The 27,824-nt window shown below is 43.0% G+C and overlaps 1 protein-coding gene across 1 annotated transcript in view; it reads left to right on the plus strand.

Moving 5' to 3' along the window:
* LOC145398392 (dipeptidase 2-like) overlaps window positions 1-27,824 on the plus strand; it is an 88,258-nt gene that overhangs the window by 23,296 nt on the left and 37,138 nt on the right. Inside the window, exons 2-4 of the mRNA XM_080271268.1 lie at window positions 14,285-14,441; window positions 21,963-22,095; window positions 25,093-25,243. Of these exons, the coding sequence (XP_080127394.1) occupies window positions 14,285-14,441; window positions 21,963-22,095; window positions 25,093-25,243 (441 nt within the window). The remainder of the gene's footprint in view (window positions 1-14,284; window positions 14,442-21,962; window positions 22,096-25,092; window positions 25,244-27,824) is intronic.

Below are 27,824 nucleotides of genomic sequence, written 5' to 3' on the forward strand. Positions count from 1 at the left end.
TCACTCTCTACATTCAACAAATCCTCAAAGTGCTCCTTCCATCTCCTCAATTTCTCTCTTCTCCACCAACAATCTATTATTCCTATCTTTCTCTCCCCTACTATTTCCCCTTTCACACTGCCTTACTTTCTTTACCTCCTTCCAAAACTATTTCTTACTCTCCCTCCATTTCACACTCAGATTCCTCCCAAATTCTTCATCCACTTACTTCTTACTCTCCTTCACCAGTCTCTGTACCTCCCTTCTCCTGCTCACATATACCTCTCTCTTCTCTCTCTCATCTTCTCCCCTACCTCTACTCACTAGCCATTCACTATATGCCTTCTTCTTTTGTTCCACAGCTCGTTTCACCTCATCGTTCCACCATGCTGTCCCTTGCACACCCTTGCATCTCCTCCCCACTCCACAAACCACCTCACATGCTTCACCTATCTCTTCCATAAATATCTTACATACGTCTTCCACCCCTTCCATCTGCTCTATCTCATACCTTCCCAATCTTTCTTTCACTAAGCTCTTATACTGCTATTTTCTCACTGTCTTGCAACTTCTCCACTCTTCTCACAGGAGCTGTTTCCTCGTGTCTTCCCCATCACCTTTCAACCATTTTCTTTGCAGCTTTACCTTGGCCATCACTAAGTGATGGTCCGAGACTCCATTCCCCCACCCTCTCCACACTCTTGCATCCAACACTTGTCTTCTCATCGCTCATCCACACACACGTAGTCTATCATTGTCTTTCGTTCAACAAGTTCACCATCCATCCTCCTCATTACTCTCCATGTATACCTGTGGATCATCATATGCCGAAAGTAGGTGTTAGCTATTGCCAACCCTTTACCAGCACAGATGTCCACCAAAGCACTACCATTCCCATCTACTTCAGCTGGCACACCCCACTGACCAACCACTCCATCCACTCGTACATTCCCAACTTTGCCATTCATGTCTCCAATCAAAATCACTCTCTTGCTCCTCTCAAATTTGTCCATCCATGCTTCTACACTCGCCCAAAACTCATCTTTCACTCTTGCCACTCGGTCCTCTGTCGGCGCATACGCACATACACTCTCCCATGCTTGTATACCTATTTTCATCCTCACCCATACAATCCTTGCACCCACTGTTCCATACTCTCTTATATTCTCCTTCCACTTCTTTCATATCATCAGACATACTCCCTCTCTTGGCCTTTCATTCTCATTAACTCCCACACATATACCTAAACCATATTCCCACTCTCTCACCCTTTCACCAACCCATTTAGTTTCAGTCAATCCACATATATCGTCTCTTGCATCCTGAAGCACCTAAACAATCTCCCTCTCTTTCACTTCATCATTCACTCCTCTCACATTCCATGTCCCCACCCTCAGAATGTCCTTTGTCCATTCCTTAGTCGTCAATGTATGGTCCGTCCTGGTCCAAGGCGCTATATTTGCTTGTTTAGTTAGTTCTTTTTACGGGGTGGGGCACTAACCCACCATCAACCCTTTTAGTCACCTCGTACGACAAGCAGGGATACTGCGGGAGTATTCTTGAAACCCTCCTACCCCCAGGGGTAGGGCAACTTACTTGACCAACTTACTTCTTAGATGAAACACATCCTATCAGTTTCTCCTTTCTCTGAAATCTCATTACTAGGCGATTTCAATGTTCACCACCATCCATGGCTCTCCTCTCTTTTCTCTGTTCCACCTGGAGAATAAGCTTACATCTTTTCTATCTTTAATAACCCAGTGCAGCTTGTACAGCATCCTACCCATATCCCTGACTGCCTTGGAGAGAGGTCAAAGATACTTGACATCTTTTTTTTCATCTAATCCTTCTGCTTACACTGTTAAAATTTTCTCTCCATTTAAGCTCCTCCAATCACAACTGTATCACCTTAAGCTGTCATATGTTCCCAGCAGGGCCTGTTGATCCTCCCAAGAAGTCGTGCCATGGCACTTTATAGCTGCTGATTGGGAAGCTGTCAGACAGAACTTCTTTGATTTTCCATGAAATTATGGCCTCTATGGCCGAGAGCCATCAGAATGTGCCTTGCGCATAACAGAGGTTATTCTCTTGGGCATAGAAGTATACATTCCTTTCTCATATCCTTTGATTAATGCAAAAAAAAAAATTGTTTAATAGCATTTGTCCTAAAGCTGACCACAACAAGGAGAAGACCTACAAAAGGTACCAGAGCAAACCCACTCTAGTGTTTGCTGTGATGGAGACAGGACCTGTGCAGCAGTGCGAGAGGTCAGCTAGTACCCAAACTCCACTTACAGTTTCTCCAAGCTCCCACCTTTAGTTCTCCAGCTTTGGGTGATACACCGCATTCATTGACTAGTATTTCCTTTTTGTATTTTGTAGTCATAAGAGTTTAGTTAAGGCGTTTTTTCCTAGGCGTAAGTATTTAGCTTTTGTGTGAGTGAGTGAGTGAGTCTCATTTAATTTGATTTGAATTGTAACGTTAAATTTATTTATTGTAATTAATAAATTTAACAGTTCTTTTTCTTGAGCTCAATGTAAGTAAAATCTTGTTTCATTTCTCCATAATTAAGCTTATTTTCCATACAGCTCCTAGCTTGCATAAACGTTTGCTTTCATAACTGGTACTTAGACCAGTCTTGTTGTATTAACTTAAAATCCGTTGTGCCAGATAGGAGTTAAAGCATCAGCAAGAGCCTGATAGTATTATTAGTATTAGTTATTTATTGTCAGGGGTGAAGTAACTTTCTCCAGAGGCTAACAGTACAGTAATTCAGCAATTGTGAGTAATTAGTCTCTGCTGTGTACTGTTGAGAAAGTTTATAAATTCTCGATCTTAGAGAATCGTAGCAAGTCAGCGTAAAGTAATCGTTGCTTGATGTAGCAAGACAATCATTGTCTCTGCTCTTCAATATTATTGAATATTATTATCAATCAAATAATATTTAACCATATATTTCAAAATTACCGTGTTATTTTAAAAACCCCGTGACAATTGGCGACCTATTCAAGGATATTAACTCCTAGCTTTAAAGCTATTCACGAGATAGTGCTCACTCGTTCATATTAGGTATTTATCATTAAAGTTTATAGGCACAAGTTTACTGGTGTTTACCGTTAATTAAGCAAGTGAATTTTTGCTTTATTAATCAATAGAGTACTTAACTCGTTTATTCTTGGTAACGCCAGACGATTTCATTCGCTTCTGGGAAGTCGCCGTACCCATTGTGTTAATTGTTGAGTCTTCCCAGTCATTTGCATTTTCGCTTTATTCTTATCCAGTTAACTAGATAAGACTGGTCACCACTAGCTTGTGTCTGTACTCTTTACTTGTATTTATTAGCATTCGTTTGTGAAGCAGCAATCAGTACTGAGTCGCTAGTTATTTAGATTGAGTTAGTGACATGGCTACCACCATATTTTTACAGGAAGCCAAAGATATGGGTCTTACAGACCCAACTGAAATTAAAGAATACATACTCTCACGGCATAATCAGGAGCAGCAGCGCGAGAATGATGCCCGCGAAGAGCGTAAGATACAGCGCGAATACGAGCGAGAACGGCGCGAATACGAGCGAGAACAGCGCGAACACGAGCGTGAACAACGAGACAGAGAACGAGAACACGAACGTGCCGAACGAGAAGCACGAGAAAAACATGAACTTGAAGTGCTGAAGCTCAAGCGAGATTCCTTGGGTTCAGACACATCTGGTGCAGTTGGTTCAAGCTCCACGAGCGCTCTCCCTGCACATGTTATGGCGACCCCACACATCAAGCTTCACCCATACAAAGATGGCGAGCGAATCGAGCCATACATAGCTCGATTTGAAGACATGGCTCAGCTTTACCAGCTCGATGATGCAGCTAAGCGGCTTCAGTTTCTTAGCCTGTTTGAGGGCCCTGCCCTCGATATTCTCCACAGAATTCGTGGAGACAATCTCACGTATGAAGTGATGAAAGCTGCACTCATTAAGGCATATGGTCTCACAGTAGACGACGCCAAAGCTCAGTTCATGCAAGTTCGTCTCCAAGACAAGGAGACAGCTGTTCAGTTCCTCGACCATCTCACTGCTTACCTAGGTGAGTGGATGGAGAAAGATGAAACTCCTTCCACGCGTGAGGGGATAATTGACCTTATGCTGCGTACACAGCTAGAGAGGTCGTGGCCTGCTGAGCTCATAGCACAGCTTAAGATCTGCCAGGTGAAAGATGCCAGCCAAATGGTAGAGAAGGCTGACGCATTCTTTACTGCATACGGGTATCAAGCTCGTAAGCAAAACACCTGGAGCAGAAAAGATACTGCCAAGTCTGGGAAGCCGTCTCAGACTGAATCCCAGCACCAAGGCCGTTCTCAGAGTAATGGTCAAGGTCCAAGCAAACCACAGAAGGACCAGGGGCAAAATACACAGCAGCCTGCTTGGAAGCGGTACAACAAGCACCCCAACCAGCAGCAGTTCCCCAAGCAGCAGCAGCAGCAATACAAGGACAAGCCACGTAACCCTCAGTCAGGTCAATTAGTGTATCGGAGGCAGGAGGCAAATGCAGCCTTCATTCCACAAGTACCCGGTGGTGCCATCTCTACCAGTACAGGTACTTCCCAACAGTTCACAAGTCCCCCTTCGACCATGAACTTTCCTCAGACACCTAGTTCCCAGGGCGCCATGTTTGCTGCATCGGTTGTTCCGCAGTCTCATGAATGACTGGCTGCTACCTCCTCAGACCCTTCCACCAACAACACTGCCTTTCTTGTTCAGCCAGGGTCTGTAGGAGGTGTTTCTGTAAATGTCCTGAGGGACAATGGTTCCTCAGGCTGCTCTGTTAAGCAGAGTTTAGTTCGGCCTGATGAGTATACAGGTCGACAGATCCAAGTTAGACTTATTGATGGATCAGTGAGATTGTTCCCTGAGGCACGTATCCAGGTGGCATCTCCATTTTATACTGGTACGACACTTGCAGTTGTCATGCCAGAACCTCTATTTGACTTCATATTAGGCAACATCGCTGGGATCAAAAATAGTTGTGCCGTAGATGTTGCTACTCAGACTTCGGCTGCTGCGATAACACGAGCCATGGCCAAGGCTCCAAATCGCGTCACTCCGTTGACAGTCGCAACGCCGCAAGATCTGATTCGTAGTCAAGATGTTGTCCAAGAGCAACAGACTGACTCGACACTTGCCTCAGTGTGCAAGAAGCTGGAGGGTAAAGTGATCAAGTATTCACGGGGAGGACAAGCCAGGTTCCTTCGTAAGCGAGGACGGCTGTACCGTGAGTCACAGACACCCCAGGGTGAGGTTCGACTGCAGTTTGTCGTTCCTGCAAAGTATCGCCGAGCAGTGTTTGAATTAGGTCACTGTTCAGCGATGGGAGGTCACATGGGTCAAAAGAAGACCTCTGACCGCATCCATGCTGACTTTTTCTGGCCAGGAATGGGACGGGAAATAACGAGGCTCGTACGTTCCTGTGATGTGTGTCAGCGTACCACTGACCGGGGACGTGTCCATCCTGCGCCACTGAAGCCAATGCCCATAATCTCTGAACCGTTCGAGAGAGTAGCAGTTGACATAATTGGGCCAATCTCTCCTAGGGCTAGTGATGGATCAAAGTATATCCTCACTATAGTTGATTTCAGCACACGGTGGCCTGAAGCCGTGGCCCTTAAGAATATAGAGGCCGTCACTGTTGCTGAGGCATTAATTGAAGTGTTCTGTCGTGTAGGTATCCCTAAGGAGGTCTTGAGCGACCGGGGTTCGCAGTTCACTTCGGCAATGATGAACGAAACGTTCAGGTTGCTGTCCATCCGAGGCTTACAAACTACGCCGTATCATCCCATGTGTAACGGGTTGTGTGAGAGGTTCAATGAAACTCTCAAGAAGATGTTGAGGCGCATGACCGCCGAACAGCCAAAGGAATGGCCGCGGTTCATTGCTCCTCTTCTATTTGCTTATCGAGAAGCCCCACAGCATTCATTGAAATTCTCACCCTTTGAACTGGTGTATGGGAGGTCGGTCCGAGGCCCACTTCAAGTCCTTCGTGAGTTATGGGACGATGAAGAACCCGACCCTGAAGTCAAGACCACCTACACCTACGTCCTTGATTTGGCTGACCGCCTCCAGTCGACGTGCGAGTTAGCTAAGGAAGAACTGATTAAGGCGCGTGAAGTTCAAAAGGCTTATTACGATAAGAAGGCAAAGCTTCGGAAGTTTAGTCCAGGCGATAAATGCTTGGTATTACTCCCCACTGCCCAGAACAAGTTGTTGGCGCAGTGGAAGGGTCCATTCGATGTAGTAGAGCGCATTTCAGACCTCAACTACATAATTCAGATGGGGAATCTTCGTAAAAGGTTCCACATTAACATGTTGAAGGCTTATCATGAGTCAGACCCCGAGGAGACTGGCCTACTAGTAGCTGATGATAGTGACCAGCCACTGGAAGAAACCGGGGCAGCTGCGGTGATCCCAGCTGATGACCATGATGACGAGCCCTTAACCGCTCAGTCCCATCAGGAAGAGACTGTCGGAGATGTTTTACTTAACCCTGACTTAGCAGTAGGGGACCAAAATGCCTTATGGTCACTGTTCTGTCAGTATGCTGATGTCTTCTCAGACCAACCTAGACTTGCAAAGGTTGCATGTCATAAAATTGAATTGACCAGCAATGCTCCTATAAAGGTTAAGCCATATCCGATTCCCATGCGACTACAGGGTGCAGTAGATAAGGAAATTGCTGACATGGAGACCGCAGGCATTATCGAAAAGTCCTCATCTCCTTACTGTAGTCCGATGGTAGTAGTCCGCAAGAAAGATGGTGGAGTTAGGATATGTGGTGACTATAGAAGGCTCAATGCAATCACTAAAGTGGATGCTGAGCCAATGGGTGACCATATTGCCATCTTCTCCAAGCTGGCAGGGTCACGATATTTCACAAAACTTGACCTAGCGAAGGGATTCTTCCAGATTCCCCTTCATCCTGAGAGTCGTCAGTTCACTGCCTTTGCTACTCCTAGGGGGTTGTACCAGTATAAAGTCCTCCCATTTGGACTTACCAATTCCCCAGCAGTATTCAATCGTGCCATGAGACAAGTGCTCCATGGTATTGTAGGAGTAGAGATGTTCATTGACGATGTCCTCGTTCATTCCGCCACATTGGAGGAGCACCTCAGACTCTTGGAAATTGTCTTCAGTAGACTCCAGAGTTTCAACATGACTGTGAAGCCTAGCAAATGCAAGATTGCTCACAGTGAGGTGGAGTTCCTCGGTCATATTGTTGGCAACAATCACTGCAGGTGTCAGGGTGACAAGATCAGGAAAGTTAGAGAAGCCCCGAGACCCGTGACCAAGAAACAGGTTAGGGCATTTCTTGGCCTAGTGGGATATTATAGGAGTCTAGTGTTTGCTGTGACGGAGACAGGACCTGTGCAGCAGTGCGAGAGGTCAGCTAGTACCCAAACTCCACTTACAGTTTCTCCAAGCTCCCACCTTTAGTTCTCCAGCTTTGGGTGATACACCGCATTCATTGACTAGTATTTCCTTTTTGTATTTTGTAGTCATAAGAGTTTAGTTAAGGCGTTTTTTCCTAGGCGTAAGTATTTAGCTTTTGTGTGAGTGAGTGAGTGCGTCTCATTTAATTTGATTTGAATTGTAACGTTAAATTTATTTATTGTAATTAATAAATTTAACAGTTCTTTTTCTTGAGCTCAATGTAAGTAAAATCTTGTTTCATTTCTCCATAATTAAGCTTATTTTCCATACAGCTCCTAGCTTGCATAAACGTTTGCTTTCATAACTGGTACTTAGACCAGTCTTGTTGTATTAACTTAAAATCCGTTGTGCCAGATAGGAGTTAAAGCATCAGCAAGAGCCTGATATTATTATTAGTATTAGTTATTTATTGTCAGGGGTGAAGTAACTTTCTCCAGAGGCTAACAGTACAGTAATTCAGCAATTGTGAGTAATTAGTCTCTGCTGTGTACTGTTGAGAAAGTTTATAAATTCTCGATCTTAGAGAATCGTAGCAAGTCAGCGTAAAGTAATCGTTGCTTGATGTAGCAAGACAATCATTGTCTCTGCTCTTCAATATTATTGAATATTATTATCAATCAAATAATATTTAACCATGTATTTCAAAATTACTGTGTTATTTTAAAAACCCCGTGACACCCACCCCTGAATCAATCTCATCTTTTTTATGTTTCTGCCTGGAATAATGCTAAGTCTGTCCTTCACTCTGCCAAAAATAATTTCCTTTGCACTAAATGCTCTGAATACTGCAACTCAATTTCTTCCCGCTCCATCTTGCACCTTGCCAAGAACCTTTCTTACAACTTTACCTCATCATCCTTCCCTCTTCTTTTTCACTGTGATGGCTCTGTAGCTATTTCTGCTGATAAAGCAGATCTCTTTACTCAAGTTTCTTCCCCCAATTCCATCTTAGACGATTCCAGTGCTGTTCCTCGATAACTTTCCCCCCCTCTGATTTCCTCATGGTTGACATTAAATTTTTTTCAACTGATGTATCTTCTGCTACCACTGGCCTCAACACTAACAACGCCTAAGGGCTTGATGGGGACCGTCCTGTTGTCCTCAAGAACTGTGCTTCGGTGCTTACACCCTGCCTAGGTAAACTCTTTCGCCATTGTCTGTCAACTTGCACCTTTCCTTCTTGCTGAAAATTTGCTCTCATTCAGCCTGTCCCAAAGAAGGGTGACCATTTCCAACACTCTAAGAATCACCCAGTTGCTTTAACATCCTGTCTCAAAAGTTTTTGAGTCTATTCTTAACAAAGAAAAATTTAAGTACCTTTCAAAGTAGAACTTCCTTTCAGAACATTAGTACAGGTTCCGTCCGGAAAGATCCAGCGGCGATTTTCTCATCTACCATTCAGACTTCTGGTCGTCCTCCTTTTTGGACTTTGGCGAGAGCTTTGCCATTGCATTTGGCATCTCAAAGGCTTTCGATCGAGTCTGGAGTAAGCTTTTAATTTCCAAACTGCTGTCTTATGGTTTCTATCTTTCTATATGTACCTTCTTCTCTAACTTCCTTTCTGGTCGTTCTATAGCTGCTGTTATAGACGGCCACCGTTCTTCTCCAAGAGAGAAGAGTCTGGAGTAAGCTTTTAATTTCCAAACTGCTGTCTCATGGTTTCTATCTTTCTATATGTACCTTCTTCTCTAGCTTCCTTTCTGGTCGTTCTATAGCTGCTGTCATAGACGGCCACCGTTCTTCTCCAAGAGCTATCGATAGTGGAGTTCCTCAGGGCTCTGCCCTATCGCACACTCTTTTCCTTCTATTCATCAATGATCTTCTAGGCTGTACATCTAACCCTATCCACTCATACGTTTATGACGCCACCCTTCGCTTTTCCATTTGCCTCCCGCAGCGTCCATACCAACATTTACTTCAACAAACAAGGGATGAAGCTATGGCAGACCTAATGTCTAACTTGGCTCATATCTTTGATCTGGGTAAAAGTGATCTTGTTGTTTTTAATGTATCAAAAACTCAGTTCATACATCTTTCAACTCAACAAGATCTTCTCCAGGAGTATCCTCTAGTTTTTAACAATATCCAACTCAATCCTGCATCATCTCTAAACATGCTTGGGGTTTCATTCTCTCAGGATTAATCTTGGAAAGACCATATTACCTCTCTTTTAATATCTGCTTTCAAGAGATTACTAAGGATTTCAGGGGCAGTGTCCAACTGTTTTTTTTAAATAACGTCGCAACAAAGCGTCGGACAAGGATTTAACTTTGGCAGTGCATGTTTGAGACCCCGACCTAATTTGTAAAATTATGCTTTTGTATTAAATGTGTATGATTAAGGCATTTATAAGAGTAAATGTAGGATAAACTTAGCTAAAATCGTCAGAGGCATGTAGCGAGGCTAGCTTCGGTCACGATACAAGCCCCGCCCACAATTCGGAACGTGACGTCGGTGTGACGTAGTAGTAATCACCGACGCAAGTGGCATTTCTATCTTTCTAACCCCCCCCCCACATACTGTACTTTCTCTCTCTCTCTCACTCTCTCTCTCTCTCTCTCTCACACACACACACACACACACACACACACACACACACACACACACCGAAGTAATATTTCACCCCTACTACAGATTCAGTATGGTCCTTATATGAGAAGAACGTTTGAGAAAAAAAAGGTTTACTCGAAGGAAATTACTTATCATTTACATGGAAAATACGGCCCTTGCTACATGCTCGGTGCATGTAACATAGAGCAGTGGTTTATTAAACTTGTTCATTGTGAACGCCCACTATTATATTTAAAAGAATATATATTTTTTACACACACACACACACACACACACACACACACACACACACACACACACACACACACACCGAAGTAATATTTCACCCCTACTATACATTCAGTATGGTCCTTATATGAGAAGAATGTTTGCGAAATCTATCTATGCTCGCCATCGCTGAAGTTTCGGTTTGGTAACGTCTCGCCTGTCGGCGGCCGCCACATCACCTCGCCCAGCGGTGCCGGCTCAGGCAGTGATTACTACTCTTCAGAAGTGAATAAGTCATATTGACGTCACAATATGTGTAAGAGGGCGATGCATATACTATGTACTAATAGGGAGTCTGGAGGGATGTAGTCACTCTAAAAATCAGCCGCAGCTCAGAAATATGAGTAACCCTGAGGCATTGAATCTGAAGCAGCTTACATAAAGACAGAACTGCCACTTGCGTCGGTGATTACTACTACGTCACACCGACGTCACGTTCCGAATTGTGGGCGGGGCTTGTATCGTGACCGAAGCTAGCCTCACTACATGCCTCTGACGATTTTAGCTAAGTTTACCCTACATTTACTCTTATAAATGCCTTAATCATACACATTTGGTACAAAAGCATAATTTTACAAATTAGGTCGGGGTCTCAAACATGCACTGCCAAAGTTAAATCCTTGTCCGACGCTTTGTTGAGACGTTATTTAAAAAAAACAGTTGGACACTGCCCCTGAAATCCTTAGTAGGTGTGCTAAGCCGACTTCATGCTCTCTTTACCCCTGCGAAGTTGTTTTACTCTATACATTTTTTTTCGTCCCTGTGTAGAGTACAACTCTCATCTGTTGGGAGGCTCCCCACATACATTACAGTTCTTGTTAACAAGGTGGAGTAAAAGGCTTTGATTCTCATTACCTTTCCTTCTGTTACTGGCTCCCTTACACCTCTGTCTCTTCACCACACTGCTGCATCTTTATCTCTTTTTTATCGCTAGTTCATTGGTCATTGCTTCTCCAAACTGCCTGCCCGCATCCCTCCACTACTACGGCGGGCGTGTAACACCCGTCTAACAACAAACTCTGGTTCCTTTTGTGTCCAGCTTTCTTATGCAAGAGTTAACCGTTACTCCCAGTCCTTCATGTATGCAACAGGTCAACTCTGGAACCGACCCTCTCTGTCTGTATTTCCTACTGCCTATGATCTCCAGTCTTTCAAACGCAGTGTGTCCAGGCATCTCGACATGAACGGATCTTGAATTTGGCTGTCTGTAATCTTGTTTTTTTTTTCTTGGAGGGAACATTCTTGCGGGCTCCTGGCCTTTGGTTCCTTCTTTCTTGCATAAAAAAGTAATAGGTCATCTACCTGTTCTCCACAGCAATAAGTCCTCAAGCTACCCCACTGATAGTGACTGGCGTTGAAGTTGACATGAACTTACTTCCTGGAAGGTGGTCAAAAATTGAACCTAAAACACCATCGTCAGTGGGGCCATGTGGCGGACAGTAGAGAGAGCAAATAGACAGTTACGTGTTATTAAAGTTTACTCTGCTCGCGATAGTTTCCAGAATAAAATTCAGAACCATTTCCGTGTTTTGGTTTGTTTTGTGGGTGTATATGGCAACTCTGTGACCATCATATCTTCTATATCAGTGGTAGTGTTTGAACTGTGGAGGATCAGGGTGAACCACCAGTCCCGTCTCCTGCAAACAAAAAAACGTCTGGTCTGTGAATGGATGGTATGATTGCTATAATGTGTAATTTATTCTCAAGAGGTGTACAGTTCCATTGTAACACAGTGAAAGTGACGTTTTAAGATTTACGCACCAGGTTCCTATGCTTATTTTTATTATGCCACCTGCCAGCAGGTGAGTGAATACCTGGGGACCTATCCCGGTGCTTGCTGATGGAAAGCTCCATATGATCATCATTAATAAGGCTCCCAGCCTTCCCGGAGGAAGAGCTAACTCTTCTCTCCCTCGTTCTTGCAGGAGCAGGATGCACATGATGACGGGACTGTTTTTTTAAGGATGGTATGATTGAAGCTATCTGAGTTGTCTGACTTCAGTTTAGACCGTGCTAACCGGGAAGCATCAGCAGCCTGAGAGTATAATGTAGTGACTGGGATGTCAGTGAGAAATTTGGAATGTACAGGAGGCCGAGATGTTGACAAAGAGCGAGAGGTATAAGTAACAGGGACAGGGTCAGTCTGTTTCACCAGGGCACAACACAGGACGAGACATCACTGTCAAAGCATAGAAGGTACTGTAATTGGCGAGGGAGTTAAATGCAACACCTTTATTTCTTCCTAGCTTCTTAATAGGAGATGTCCTCCGTAGCTTTCACCGTGCTGACCTCTTTCTCCTCCTTCCACATGGGGCAGTCCCTCGTGCAAGTGGATTGAGTACCCTAGCAATGATAGCAACACACCCTCGGATAAGCAGAGTTGAGCATCATGACCCTGAGCTACACACTTGCCACACATTGTTTGGGAAGCCTGACAAACCTTTTTATTATGTCTCTACAGCTGACAGTGTGAACAGTGAAGGGGCTTAGGGATATATAGCCTCACGTTAACAATTTCATAGCCAACTATAATATGTGCAGAGAGAGAAACTTGCCAATAGTCAAGACAGCCGTGGCGGGCCTCGTCCACTTTCCTTCCGTGAATTTAGTAATAAGCCAAACTTCTGTGAGCTACTGAGGAAGTTCATGCACGATGTCGTCCTCCTCCATAACCATGAGGTCCGTGTAGGTAGTAACAACCTTTTTAGGAATTCATCGAATGTGGAATATTCAGCTCGACATCGAAACAGTGAAACTTGCGCAGTTTAAACAAATCATTAGCCTGGGACGAGTTTACAGTTTTGACTGCAAAGTCTTCCTTCGCAAGTTCTTTTTTTTTTTACCTTTTCCATCTTACCACCAAAGCCATCAATCACTTTCTTTGTGACCAAAGGACTGAGAGAAAACATGATAGTTGAACCAAGAGCATGTAATCAAACAAAGTAGATATTCTCAGCAAGTACGTCAAGCGGGATACAAATCTGGGGTCTGTCAGTCTGGTGGCAGTCCAGTCAACATTCATACGGTCATCAGGACCACCTCTCTCTTCCCAAGGGGAGAAAAGTGACAGGGGTGTCCATCACAGTAACTACCTCCCCATCCTGAGGGAAGTGCGAAGAAAGAGTAGACGAACATAGAACAATACACCCAGGGGAAAAAAGAATGACTGAGATTACCCTCTCAGCCTAACCCAGAGAGACCCAGCCATGTGCTCTTGCACCCAGATCGATCATTGGGTGAGGACCCTCCGTAGGCAGGAGGCAAAGGCATTCTAAGGATAAAGATACAGACACCTACTGAACCAAACTAACACGGAGGGGAAGAAAATGAGAGACTAGGTAAACTTTGCGGCACCTGCAGGGTTAAGGAAAAAAAAAAAACTAATGCCAGTGGGGCAGCCATAATAAACTAGCGGAGAACACACTAACATACGTCTACTCTCTCCGTGACCAGGCATACAAGTCCCTCAGGGTTTATTGCTCACATAATACAACTAATGGAATGCGACTGCTCGCTTTCCCCTTACATATTTTGACAAAGAAGCCTAGTGTTGAATCCATACACTCCTGAGGGGACAATACACAGCTGGATTAGAGGCAGAAAAATAATTACATTTTCTCTCTCTCTCTCTCTCTCTCTCTCTCTCTCTCTCTCTCTCTCTCTCTCTCTCTCAGAAGCAATTATTAGCAAATGAAGAGGCAGCATTCGCAATCAGTAGTTGATTTTATTTATCATGTTAAGATATACATTATGCCATGTAGAGTATTTTACCAGCCTACTCATAACTGCAAAGGCCGGGTTTTATTCACGTGATTTTATGACATTATCGTAGGTGAAGTTGCTGGGACGTTACTAAACATTGTTACCATAAATTACTGAATATAAATTACCAGTATTCTGTGGTTAATATTGTAGTGAGACGCTAAGTTTGGCATCCGCTAATACATCTGTCAATCTACTATTGTGTGATGTTTGTTTATCCCCGTCAGCCACAACGACCTTCCGTGGAACCTTCAACAGCTGCTGCACAACAAACTTGAGTCCTTCAACCTGTCCAGAGACCTGACCAACGAGGACCCCTGGCGAACCACGCCCTCCTCGCATACTGATCTGCCTCGGCTTCGAAAAGGCCAAGTGGCCGCCCAGGTGAGTCCTGCCAGATGTGGCTTACTTGAGTCACAGAACCACCATGGTGGCCTACATTGCAATATACTCCAAGCCACCTTGGTGGCTCACACTGCGGTATATGGGAAGCCACCCTTGTGCCTCACACTGCAATATACGGTTACGATGCCAGGTAGCTAAACAAATTGATTACTAGTACCTCGTGCATCTCAGACATAGTCAGCGCATTACACAACCAAGTACATAAAATAAGCAGCTTCACATATTACACCTGCGTCCCCAAAATGAGAGCGGGTGCTATGTCTGTAGCTGTGTGTGTGTGTGTGTGTGTGTGTGTGTGTGTGTGTGTGTGTGTGTGTGTGTGTGTGTGTGTGTGTGTGTGTGTGTGTGTTTTAACAGGATAACTCCAAAAGTGTTATATCATCCAAATATGGGAGAAGGGTAGAAGGATAACCTCTTTTTTTTTTTTTTATAGATTGTTAAAGGTCACGCACACTAGACTAGGCCAAACGTTGACTAGCAAAATCACCTTACTTATTTTTGTCCAATTTAGAACAAACTTGGGGGAAGATCTGGGGGTAAAGCATGGGTGATTTGATAAAATTATGAAAATAACAGAAAGGTCAAGGTCAAAGGGCAAGGTCTAATGTCGACTTGTGTGTGTGTGTGTGTGTGTATGTTTAATAAAAGTAAAAGCACAAAAAATATTGGCAGAGGAGTTGAGTGTCCGCCAAGTAGTACACAAATTATTTTTGAGAATTTAATGTCATTGTTCTATGTCACAGGGCAAGTTCACCTCAATTAGTTTTTAGCCGATATGCATAAATTTTGTGGCAGAGATTAATATAAGGCTTGGTGAATGGAATCTAAAGGTGAACGTAGGGAAGAGTAAAGTTATGATCTTAGAGAGAAATGAAGTCACTGAATGTACAGTGAGGTTGGATGAGGAGGAAATGGAAAATGTGAGTGCGTTTAAGTACTCGGGTAGTGTGATGAGTAAGGATGGAAGTTTAGAGGGTGAAGTGCTTGGACGTGTTCAGGAAGGAAGAAAGGTTGCTGGATCTTTTGAAAGCAGTAATAAGAAACAAGGAAGTGAGCATGGAAGTGAAAAATTTACTGTATGGCAGAATTGTGATACCAACTCAAACGTATGGAAATGAAGCTTGGACCTTGTTGGAGGGACACAAGTCAAGAGCGATAGCAGTAGAAATGTGTTATTTGAGAGAAGGATGTGTAGCTACATGGAGAGACAGACTGACAAATGAGGAAGTGAAGGATCGTTGTGGTGGGGATGTGGATGTGATAGGAAACGTTAGGAGAAACACACTGAGGTGATTTGGCCGTGTGGAAGGATGGAGAGTGAGAGACTAACGAGGAGAGTGTATGTGAGTGAGGTGGAGGGGGAGAGAGGGAGAGAGAGGCCAAGGATGAGACAGATAGATGTAGTGCAGAGGTATATGAGAGAGAGGGGTGTGGACTTGGAGCAGGACAGTGCAAAGGCGGGGGACAGGACGACATGGAGGCGATCTGTTTGTGGCCATCCCCTACGAGATTAAGGCGTCTGGCAATATACAGATAGATACAGTAGATAGTTAGTTAGAATAAACGTATTCAATTCTGAGAACAATCAGCTGAAGGACGATCGTCACAGGGAAAGGTCAAAGGCCAAGGTCAAAGATCAAGACCAATTAAAGCTGGATTGATTGGATCTGAACAGCATTGATTTTGTGATAAGGTTAAAAGTTTCCCAACAACGAGAGGCTCAGTTTTGAAAACGATTAGTCAAAGATCAAGGTCACAAATTAAGGTGGATCTGTGCGTTTTTATGTATGCAGACTGAGCAGTATTGATCTGATCTGGATCATCCTTGGTGGATGAGTTGAGTATCGCTAAATAGACGGACCTCTTGTATTATAGAACAATTACATGTCAAGGTCGCCAAGGTCAACTGAGATAGATTCTATCCGACCTTGACAAAACTTTATGCAGTGATAACAAGGATAAGGAGGTTTGATTTACAACAGTTAGGCAAGGGTCAAGGTCACAGGGAAAGTTCAAATCCTAAAGTCACTGGGCAGATCAGATAATTCATTTTTTTATCTGATTGAACCAGATTTGGCAAGGAAAAATAATAATGGACTTTGAGAACAGTTTATTAAAGGTCAAGGTCACAAGATAGATTCATACATCTGGTCCTTATACCAGTCGGTGGGCGCGGGCGTTTCAAACTATGCGTTATTTGTTTGTTGATAATGTTGTCTGCTTCCGTAGTAACATAGCACAGTAAAGCATCTTCATCTGTACGGTGTACTGATAATATGACGCATATATATATATATATATATATATATATATATATATATATATATATATATATATATATATATATATATATATATATATATATATATATATATATATATCATCTCATCAGCCGTTTGAGTGTCCAGTGCAGGACCGGCCTATCCCGACCGAAGTCGGGACGATACAGCCAATGTATCCCTACCAAGTGACTTAGGCTGTCTGGTAGCGATTGTATGTAGGGTGGGAAATGCTTGTAAGTGTGATTGTAGTGTTGGAGTGGCTTTGGATGTGTGTGTAGTCTGTGCACCAAGTGTAATTGGCCAGCGCAAGCCAACTGGGTGCAAGCATACTTTATAGTATGCGACACTGGTTCAACCACAGCACCCTTTATGTCCGGCAAGCAGTATGTGGCCAGGAGAACGCTCCCAAAGTTTATTACCCTGGCGGGGCGCGAACCCGCGCTCTCCAGTGTACGAAAACGCACACTTTACCACTGAGGCTCCATATATATATATATGTATATATATATATATATATATATATATATATATATATATATATATATATATATATATATATATATATATATATATATATATATATAAACTTCTCAACCATCGCCTCTGGAAGAGCTTAAATGCTTTACCACCTACGTTGCAGTAGTCGGTGTGTGTGGATCCGATGGGAAAACCTTTAAATACGTGAGTGCTGCAGTGGTGAGTGAGTTCCAGGTCCACACAGATGAGGGTGCCTTACGGCAAGATGTTATCACAGCCTAATATATATGTATATATTTTCTACTACCTTTCTCCTGATTCTTACGTCAACACTAATTACTAGTGATCCGATACACACATACACAGCTGGACTTGATTTTTTTTGTACTGTATGTATATATATGTAGTCTATATTCTGTCTATCAGTCTTTCTATAAAATCTATTTACCTACCTATCTGTCTGTCCAACTATCTATTTATTTATCTATCCATCTATCTATATGTCTCTGTCTATCTGTCTATCAGTATCTATATCTATCTATATATCAGTATCTATATCTATCTATATCTATCTATCTGTCTATATATCTATATCTATATCTGTCTGTCTGTCTATATAAGGTTGACGGACGGAGAGAGAGAGAGAGAGAGAGGGAGAGAGAGGCGTATCAACGTAATTAGTGAAGTATGGTCGATTCGCAGCAGCTGTTTTCAAAATCTTCTCACCGTGATAGGTCATTTCAAACCTGGCTCTCCCTTCATTGGCAGCAATAAAGAATTTTCTATTTTTTTTTTTTTTTAAGCCGTCTTGTTGTCCTTCATTTGGGAAGGCTTTCCTACAGCGAACGTAATTGTAAGCAAGCATATCAGCAATACTCTCAGTTAATTTCTCCTTGTTGTGTACACTGTGGATATGTTTGTAACTACAGTAGACGTTTACATAGAAAATGCTATTACAACATGACTTTGCATCATCACTTTGATATACCGTTTGTAATGCCTACCGTATGATAAATAATAACTCTCAGCTGAAACTTGCACACATACCTAGAGACAAGAATATAAGAAGAGCATTTTATCTCGACATGAATTAACGTTTTAACTATTCTCTTAATACATAAAGGAAATGTCTGTTGTCCTGCCTGTCTGTTTTACTCAAGCACATCAGTGGAAACTCCAGCAAGGGTTGGATTAAATTATATATCGTACGACTTTTATGAGTTATGTACAATCGTTTGTAATCCTAATACGGCACGGAGCGGTGGCTGGGTGGTCAGAGCTCCTGACTGCAAAGATGCTGGCCATTAGTCCTCGGGATTGAACCCTGGTGAGGGCAGCTGGCGTCGCTCGACTCAGGTGTCCATCTACCCTTCATAGGTTGGTAGGTAAAATAAGTGCCTCGGGCAACACCTAGGGGGAGGTAACTATGGTAACCTGGATAATAAGGGTGGTCTTGTATCCCAGGATATTGGGTAAAATATCCATCACAGACTCAAGAACCGAAGATACGGAGATGAGTACCACGGCTAAGCGCCTCGTGGCGTCTGCCCACACTGTTTACCTTTGTTACCAACGATGAATGCTTAAATTGTTCAGTGTACATCAGTCACTGGCATTTCATAGATCAGATGAGATGATTATATCAAGGTAGGCTGAAACCTGGCAATAATACAGTGAAAACAACGTGAATCTTTTTTCTATCTATCTATCTATTGACAGACGCCTCAATCCCGTTTGGGGTGGCCACAAACAAATCGCCTCCAAGTCGCCCTGTCCCCCGCCATTTCACCGCCCTGCTCCCAACTCACACCTCCCTCTCTCATATACCTCTCCACCCCATCCCTCCATCTCATCCTCGGCCTCCCCCTCCCTCTTCCCCCCTCCACCTCACTCACATACACTCTCTTCGTCAGTCTTTCACCCTCCATCCTCTCCACATGGCCAAACCACCTCAGTGTGTTCCTCATAACGCTTCCTATCACATCCATATCCACACCACAACGCTCCTTTATATCCTCATTCGTCAGCCTGTCTCTCCACGTGACTCCACAGGCTCCTCTTAAATAACTCATTTCCACTGCTCTCACTCTTGACTTGTGTCCTTCCAACAATGTCCAAGCTTCACTTCCGTACGTTAGAGTTGGTATCACAATACTGTCATGTAGTAACTTTTTCACTTCCATGCTCACTTCCCTGTTTCTTATCACTGCTTTCAAGGAACCAGCAACCTTTCTTCCCTGCTGTACCCTTTCAAGCACTTCACCCTCCAAACCTCCATCCTTACTCATCACACTACCCAAATACTTAAACGTACTCACATTTTCCAATTCCTCACCATCTAACCTCGCTGTACATTCACTAACTTCACCTCTCTCAAAGACCATCACTTTACTCTTCCCTACATTCACCTTTAGGTTCCGTTTCTTACACACTCTTTCAAACTCATCCACCAAGCCTTGCAGCTCCCCTTCGTCTTCACTCAACAACACAGTATCATCTGCAAACAACAGTACAGGGAGTTTCCAAACACTATCCTTTCTCACCAGGGCCACTCCAACATCCACTACCCTACCTTGTACATCTTTTATTACCCCATCCATGTACAGATTGAACAACCATGGAGACATGACACATCCCTGTTTCAAACCAACTTTCAAAGAGAAAAATTCACTTAGTTCACCATCCACACACACTGCAGCCTTCGCACCATCGTACATACTCTTCACAGCATTCAACAACTTCCCATCTACTCCATATATTCTTAACACTTTCCACAATCCTTGTCTATCCACCCTGTCATATGCTTTCTCCAAATCCATGAAAGCCGCATACAACTTCTTTCCCTTCTCTAGAAACTTTTCCACTAAAGATCTAAGAATGAATATCTGATCTACCCAACCTCTTCCCTTCCTAAAGCCTCCCTGTTCTTCTCCAACTAATTTCTCTGTTCTTTCTCTAACTCTGTCTATAAGTATCCTACCATACACTTTTCCTATTATACTTAGAAGACAAATGCCCCTATGATTACCACACACTTCTTTTTCCCCTTTTCCTTTGTACAAGGGAATAATTATACCTGACTTCCAATCCTTCGGGACTCTACCTTCCTCCCAGGCCAATCTGCACATCTTCCACATCCATTCTACTACTATCTCTCCCCCATGCTTCAGCATTTCAGCACACACTCCATCAATTCCTGGGGCTGTCCCAGATTTAACTTTCTTCATTGCTTCCACAACTTCTAACCTACTGATTTCTTCCTGTCTTCTCACCTCCCTCCTTCTCCCAGTCATTCCCCAGCCACTTATACTCGCATTACTTCCATCCTCTACGTTCAACAATTCCTTAAATTGTTCTCTCCATCTGCTCACTTTTTCTCCCTTCTCCACTAGTAATCTACCATTTTTATCTTTCACTCCCCTGCTAACTTCACTTCCACCCTGTCTTACTCTTTTCACTTCTCTCCAGAACATTTTCTTACAGTCCCTCCACTTTACACTCAAATTCCTTCCAAATTCCTCATCCACTCTCTTCTTACTCTCTCTTACTAATCTTTTCACCTCTCTCTTCCTTTCCACATATAACTCTCTCTTCCGCCTCTCAACTTCTTCCACGTCCCTATTTCTCACCCATTCATTGTATGCTTTCTTCTTTTGTGCCACAGCCCGTTTCACCTCTTCAGTCCACCACGCTGTTCCTTTATTTATTTATTTATTTCAGTTCGATAGTGATACTGTGAATAGCTCAGCTTGCTCCCATATGCCTGTTCCTCTGTCAGTCTCCATCAAACCCTCTTTGGTCGTCACAGTATTTCATTTCATTTGCCAGGTACAACACTTTTTCCTACTAATATTCTCCTTATAGTGGCCAGTAGACATGTGCTTAATATACTCACTATTTATAATCTTGTTTTTCGTGTGTACACCAGTTTATGTTTCTTAAAAAAAATAAATTTCCTCTAATGTAGTTTCCTTGACTTATGTAATTCAAAAGACAGCATTCGTTATAAATTTGTGTAGTCATGGCATATTGGACATAATCTGCACAGCTATTAAGTTGTAGAAATGGACTTTCAACAATATATGACATGAGGGATATCACTCACCATTAACACTTTACGCTATGTCAAAGTAACAACGAAATAATGTGAGTGCATCAACTTCACTGTACATTACCTGTGATATTTGTGACTGCCACACATACGCTGTATAGTACGTGTTGTACGAGTATCTATAAAATTGTACTGTTTGTTGCAGCCACCCATTTATCCTACGAACAACATTGAAAATACGTAGTTTATCCTGTTTTGTGGCCCACTGTTACTGACTTATTACAGTGTAGCCCATCGCAAACTTAATCATGTAAATTACCGTCATTATACATGCGCTGTGCTGCCTGTAGCAACGATATATCATGTTGCCCTAATTACTACTCGAGGTAAGTGCCGTATACGATCAGAGACACAGTTATCTATCCAGTTCTTTCCAAAGAAAATTTTCACCTGACGAAATACATTGAAAACCCTATCTCTATTACTGCGTGTTTCAGATGGTTCGATTTTTCCGCTGTATGTTCGGCAAACTTTGGGAAGATAGTTGTGTCTTTGTACAGTATATTGTCCTTACTGTGCCTTCTCTTACAATAAGTTGTTCCTCTCTCTTAAGGTCAGAGTGGGTACTGTGTATATCTACTGATCGTGTACTGAGTTAACAGATCATATTCAGTGTCATGCTACCCTCAGTTCTGGTCGGTGCTGGTTCCATGCGAGGCTCAGTACCTGAACTCGGTGCAGGTGCTGCTGGAGCAGGTAGATGTTGTCAAGAGAATGGTGGCGGCCAGCGCTGGAAATACTGTTTTAGCGCGGTCATCAACAGGTGAGCCAACGAGCAGACAAAAATAGGCCGAGGAGCCAGTAGGTAGGCAGAGAGGATGATGCGAGCAGGCAGACAAGTAAAGATGATGAGGGAAGGAGGCATACAGACAGGATGGTAGGGAGAAATGTGGTCATGGTTGCGTAGCTGACCAAGATTCTGTCGAGATAGATTTAAGTGGTTCATTCATTCCTGTCTGGACACTCTTTAATTAAGATGTCATTGATCAGTGAGAAGTATTTTGACAGAGTGGAAGAGTATAGCAAGAGTATACCACACGTCATACCTCGCCACCGCCAATGTGTTGTAGTTCATTCAGATGCTGTTAAGAGCCTCACACAGGGATCAAGGGAGAGTGTGATGGGCAGCAAGAACTCGATGTTTGTGGGACGAGAGAGGATGGAGAAGACAGCAGGAAAGATAGAAGGATGTAGGAAATAGTAAGCAAATCATGGAAGGTGACAAGGAATGATACAGGATATTAGAGGCTAAAAAGGCATTAAGGACAATTGAAGAGGGAGATTGTGTCTGAAGAACAATAAGAAGATACTGGGAAAAGGAGACTGACATGGTTGAGGAATAGAACACAAAGTTTATGAAAACAATAGGTGCGACAGTGTTTAGAATCTTGGATTATTAAAAAATATATAAATGGGAAGACAGGCTTATGTACCAGTGGTTACATAATTAATTTCATCTATATTTTGACCAGTCAGAAACCAAACATTATTATCCATATGATATATCCTACGGACAGTTTGTACATGGCCTCTAGGCACTACAAGTTCTAGTCAGGTGCGCGCCTCACCTGCTGTATTCACTGACCCACCTGGTGGCTTCAGTCGCCGGTGCCACTACCATGACACTACCCTTCCAGCCATCTCCTGACCATACCTGTTTTATGAGAATAAGTTTTCCTTCTCTAATCTCAGCTCTGTCTTGTCAGAACTGTCACGACCTCATAAAGGTGTTAATATTACACCTTCGCTTGGGGAGTGTGAGAGTGTTATGTTTTGGTGTGTATATGTGTGTATCTGTCTATTTGTCTGTTTGTCTATCTATCTATCTAACTATATATATATATATATATATATATATATATATATATATATATATATATATATATATAACTCTCTCTCTCTCTCTCTATATATATATATATATATCTATATCTATATCTATCTATCTATCTATCTATCTATATATATAGATATATATAGATATATATATATATATATATATATATATGTGTGTGTGTGTGTGTGTGTGTAAACTACTTCGGTTTTGTTCCGATTTAACCAGCCTTGCTGGAATAATTGATGGATCGGCTATAAAGAAACTTGTTTTTAGAAAAAATAGGTCACAGGGCAGGACCGTAGAGTTAGGTCAAAGGTTGACCTAGCATTATCAGTTGAAACACATTCTTGTCAATTTACCATAAACTTGGGGCAAAGGTTGAATGTAAAGAGAGAGATGAATCATGTTATCCAGTTTAGAGAACACTCAGTCATAGGTCAAGGTCACATGACAGTATCAGAGCCTAAATTGTATGTTGGAGTGTGAATAACATGACTAACCGTTTTGATCTGACATGGGGCAGGCTCTGACTCCCGGCTGGGGCAGGGAACATCTCAAAGGATTTTAATTTAGTTAACATAGTTTTTATTGATTACCAAAGATCCGCTGACATGATTTAAAATACCCGCGCTAATACCACAATGTCAGTCCTGTATAGTATAGCCCTAGCATATACTCAGTATGGAGGGCGGGTGTAGGCGCCGAAGTGGTGACATGTGGAAGTGTGGGGTACGTACCAGGATTAATGGACCTCCAAGAACGGGCTGTTAAGCCTATGCCCAGAATCGGGGACACAAAAAAAGAAAGAAGAAAAAGAACATGATGGAAGGGTTGGGGTCAGCCGAGGAGTTAAACTTTTGTTTCAGAGAACGAAAGATTATAAGTCAAGGTCACAAGGCGAGGCCTACTTAAAAAAGTTATTGTCAGACTTAGATCATACTTGTGCAGTGGCTGGAGACATGGCAAAAATAAATGGATTATGTTTTGAGAACAATCAGTCAAAGGTCACAGAAAAATAATCAACTCAGACAGTTCTGATCTCGTTTGTATCAAAGTCGGTGGAAGCTTTTAAATTCAGGCAACAACGAAGGGATTCATATCTGAGATGAATCAAAGGTAATGGATGCAGAGCAGTCAAATTTCGGTCCATGTGTGTCTGTGTGTGAACAAAATAATTAAAACTGCTGTGATCTGATTTAGACTGAGGTTGTAGGATGGTATGAGGGTCAGTCGACAGGATGATGTATTTTTATGAGTGTAATGGGTCAAAAGCTAAGGCAACATGGCACCGTCAAATTAAACAACTTCATTCAATAATAACTAACTGGCTTGGTTTAGGTAAAACAAGGAATAAAAGATTCGAGTTTGACGACAATCACTCGGTAATCAAAGTCACAGAGAAAGAGCCAAGATAAAGGTCACTGGGCAAATTAATCTCAAATAGTTTTGATTCGATTTGAACCTTAGTAGAAGGATGGGTTAAAGCTTATGTGAGAGTGATGTAATTCGGTTTAGAGCATAATTTGTGGATGGTCAAGAACCCGGGGCAAAACTTAAACATTCGGCCCATAGGTAAGATGGTGGGCGCGGATGTTGCACTTTCTGAGTGCTTTTTGTTCTTAAGTACTATTCTAATGGTTTATGCGATGAAATCAAACTCACACTATTGCACAGGACACAAGCACATTTTCTTTTTTGCATATACAAAATGCCTTCTGAATATCCTTAATTTAGGCTAACTGACTGATTGAATAAAACATAACTGGAATTTGTGCTTATTTCAGATTTTATCGGTGAAGTACTGTGTTTCAGCTTACACTGGTCACTGAAGCGTCTGTTTCTCAGGCAGTGGTGTATTATGCCGCATTTATCTTCTTGTTGCTGTGAATTACAAATATTACCTAAAACCTGGTGGTGTTGCAGAGGTGGTGGCGTTGTTTGAGCGTGGGGTTGTGGCCAGCCTGGTGGGGGTGGAGGGAGGTCATGGGCTGGCCGGCAGCATGGGGGTGGTGAGGTCACTGTATGACCTGGGCGTTAGATACATCACGCTCACCCACGACTGTCACACACCCTGGTGAGTGGTCCAAGCTCTGAAATGGGTGTGGTGGGGTGACTATATGACCTGGGGGTTAGACAGTGTTTCCACCCATGACTGTCATAAACCTTCTTGAGTGCTTCAGTCTCAGATGTGGATACCGTCACACCTTGAGGTACACTCGTGATCACTAATCTCTGACCAGAGAGTTAGCCAAAGTCGTGGCCAGGCGTTGGCTACACAGTCAGACACACTCCACCGTCGTTTCAGAAAGGTTTAGTGCTTCAATGAACAATTTTCTAAGCATCACTGAAGCACTTTTGTTTCACATATTACTTTCTCAACTAATATATGCATGGTTAGAAATAGACAAATTTGGTCATAGCTGTTATTTTTAGTCTATAATGAGTGCGTGATATCTAAATTTTATACACTGTTTTATTTATCTGTCTTTATTTCACTGAACTATTTCTTGAGGCGAGCCTTTAACCGAGCTGTTGGTAGGTGATATCCACGATTGCCACAGCAGCCGGCATACGCGACTTATTCTAAGTAAGAATGCTTTATAATACTTATATCATTGACAGAAATTTACTGTTACTACTACTTTGAACTGAATGTTTTTCTCTAATGATAACAGGCCCCGTTGCCCATAGATATAAATAAGCCTAGATGCCACATGACACTACTTTAGATGCGTCTGCACGGCCGCCATCTTGGAACGGTCGAGGCTGACGATGTCGTGTTCCTGACGATGATCAAAGCTGACCACTATTTACCTAGTAATGCAACAGCACTGTGCTGCTTTTGGGTGTCGAAAGCGTCGGAATATATCTATGGTGACACCGATAGCACGAGCGGCTCAACTGTCTGGTAATGCAAACGTTCCTCAGCTGCTTCTCTATCCTCCGAAAGGAGGATGGTGGGTTGTAGAAGGGAAATTTAAGCCTGCAGTCCACCGAGTTCACGTTTTAGATGAACCAGGAACCACAACCACTACCACCACAACAACAGCCATCACCATAACAGCCACCACCACCACCACCACCACCACCACCACCACAACAACAACAACAACAACCACTACCACCAGCACCACATCCACCACCACAACCACCACCAGCACCACCACAACAGCAACAACATCCACATCCACCACCATAACAACAATCACCACAACAACAACAATCACCATCACACCATAAACAACTACCATCACAAAAACAACCACCACCATCACAACAACAACCACCACCATCACAACAACCACCAGCACATCAACCACCACAATCACAACAAAAACCACCACCACAACAACAACCACAAAAGCCACCACCACCACAATCACCACCATCACTACAACAACCACCGCAACAACAAAAACCACAACAACAACCACCACACCAACAACAATCACCACCATCACCACCACCACCATCACAACAACCACAACAGTAACTACCACCACAACAATAACCACCACAACAATAACCACCACCACAACAATAACCACCACCACAACAATAACCACCACAACAATAACCACCACAACAATAACCACCACCACAACAATAACCACCACCACAACAATAACCACCACCACCACAACAACAACAACCATCACAACAACAACCACAACACAACAACAATCACCACAACAATAACCATCACAATAACAACAACAACCAACACAACCACCACCACCACAAGCACAACCACCGCCACCACCACAACAGCAACAACGACAACAACCACCACCACAACAACTACCACCACCACCAATGCAACAACCACCAACACAACCACCACCACCACCACCACAACAACAACAACAACAACAACCATAAAAAACAACCACAACCACCACCAGCACCATTACAACCATCACCACCACAACAACAGCAGCAGCAACTATAACCACCATCACAACAATGACCACCACAACAACTACAACAACCACCACCAACACAATAACCACCACCAACGCAGCAACAACAAAAACCACCATCAGCACCACCACCACCACAGCAACAACCATCACTACCACTCAATAACCACCATCACCACCACCACAACAATAACCACCATCACCACCTTACCACAACAACATTCATTTCCATAGTCAGATTTCTCTCTAATAATAGCCCCACTATTACATGCTTGACCGCTCCAACATAGCGGCCCTAAGACGCACTGCTGCTGTACTGAAGAATGGGCTATGCGGCATCTAGTCTTCTTTATATCTATGCCGTTGCCATCCAGTGGGAATGGTTGCCCTGTTCCTACGTGACGTCTTAGCTGCATGCCCCCTCTGGTCAAAATGTGTGCCAGTTAATGCCGTTAATTCGTACATGATTATTACGGTATATTTGATGCCAATGCCCACATATAGTGGCACATGTTTTTTTACTTCTTGGAAACTGCTAAATGGCAGACTGAACGAAGAAATGCCGGCCCCCGTCAATAAACACAGATTATTATATTATGGAGGAGAAACCATAAGAATATGGTAATATCAATGATATGAGGAGTATTACACTTCAGATCACCTGGTCACAGTTCTTTGCCCCGCCCACTAGTGCGGAGGCTGTGTTCGAATGCGTGGCTCGTGTGTGGTCAT

The sequence above is a fragment of the Coenobita brevimanus genome, chromosome 45 (assembly GCF_032717465.1).
Source record: "Coenobita brevimanus isolate Jiangsu-jjx chromosome 45, ASM3271746v2, whole genome shotgun sequence".
NCBI lineage: Eukaryota > Metazoa > Arthropoda > Malacostraca > Decapoda > Coenobitidae > Coenobita > Coenobita brevimanus.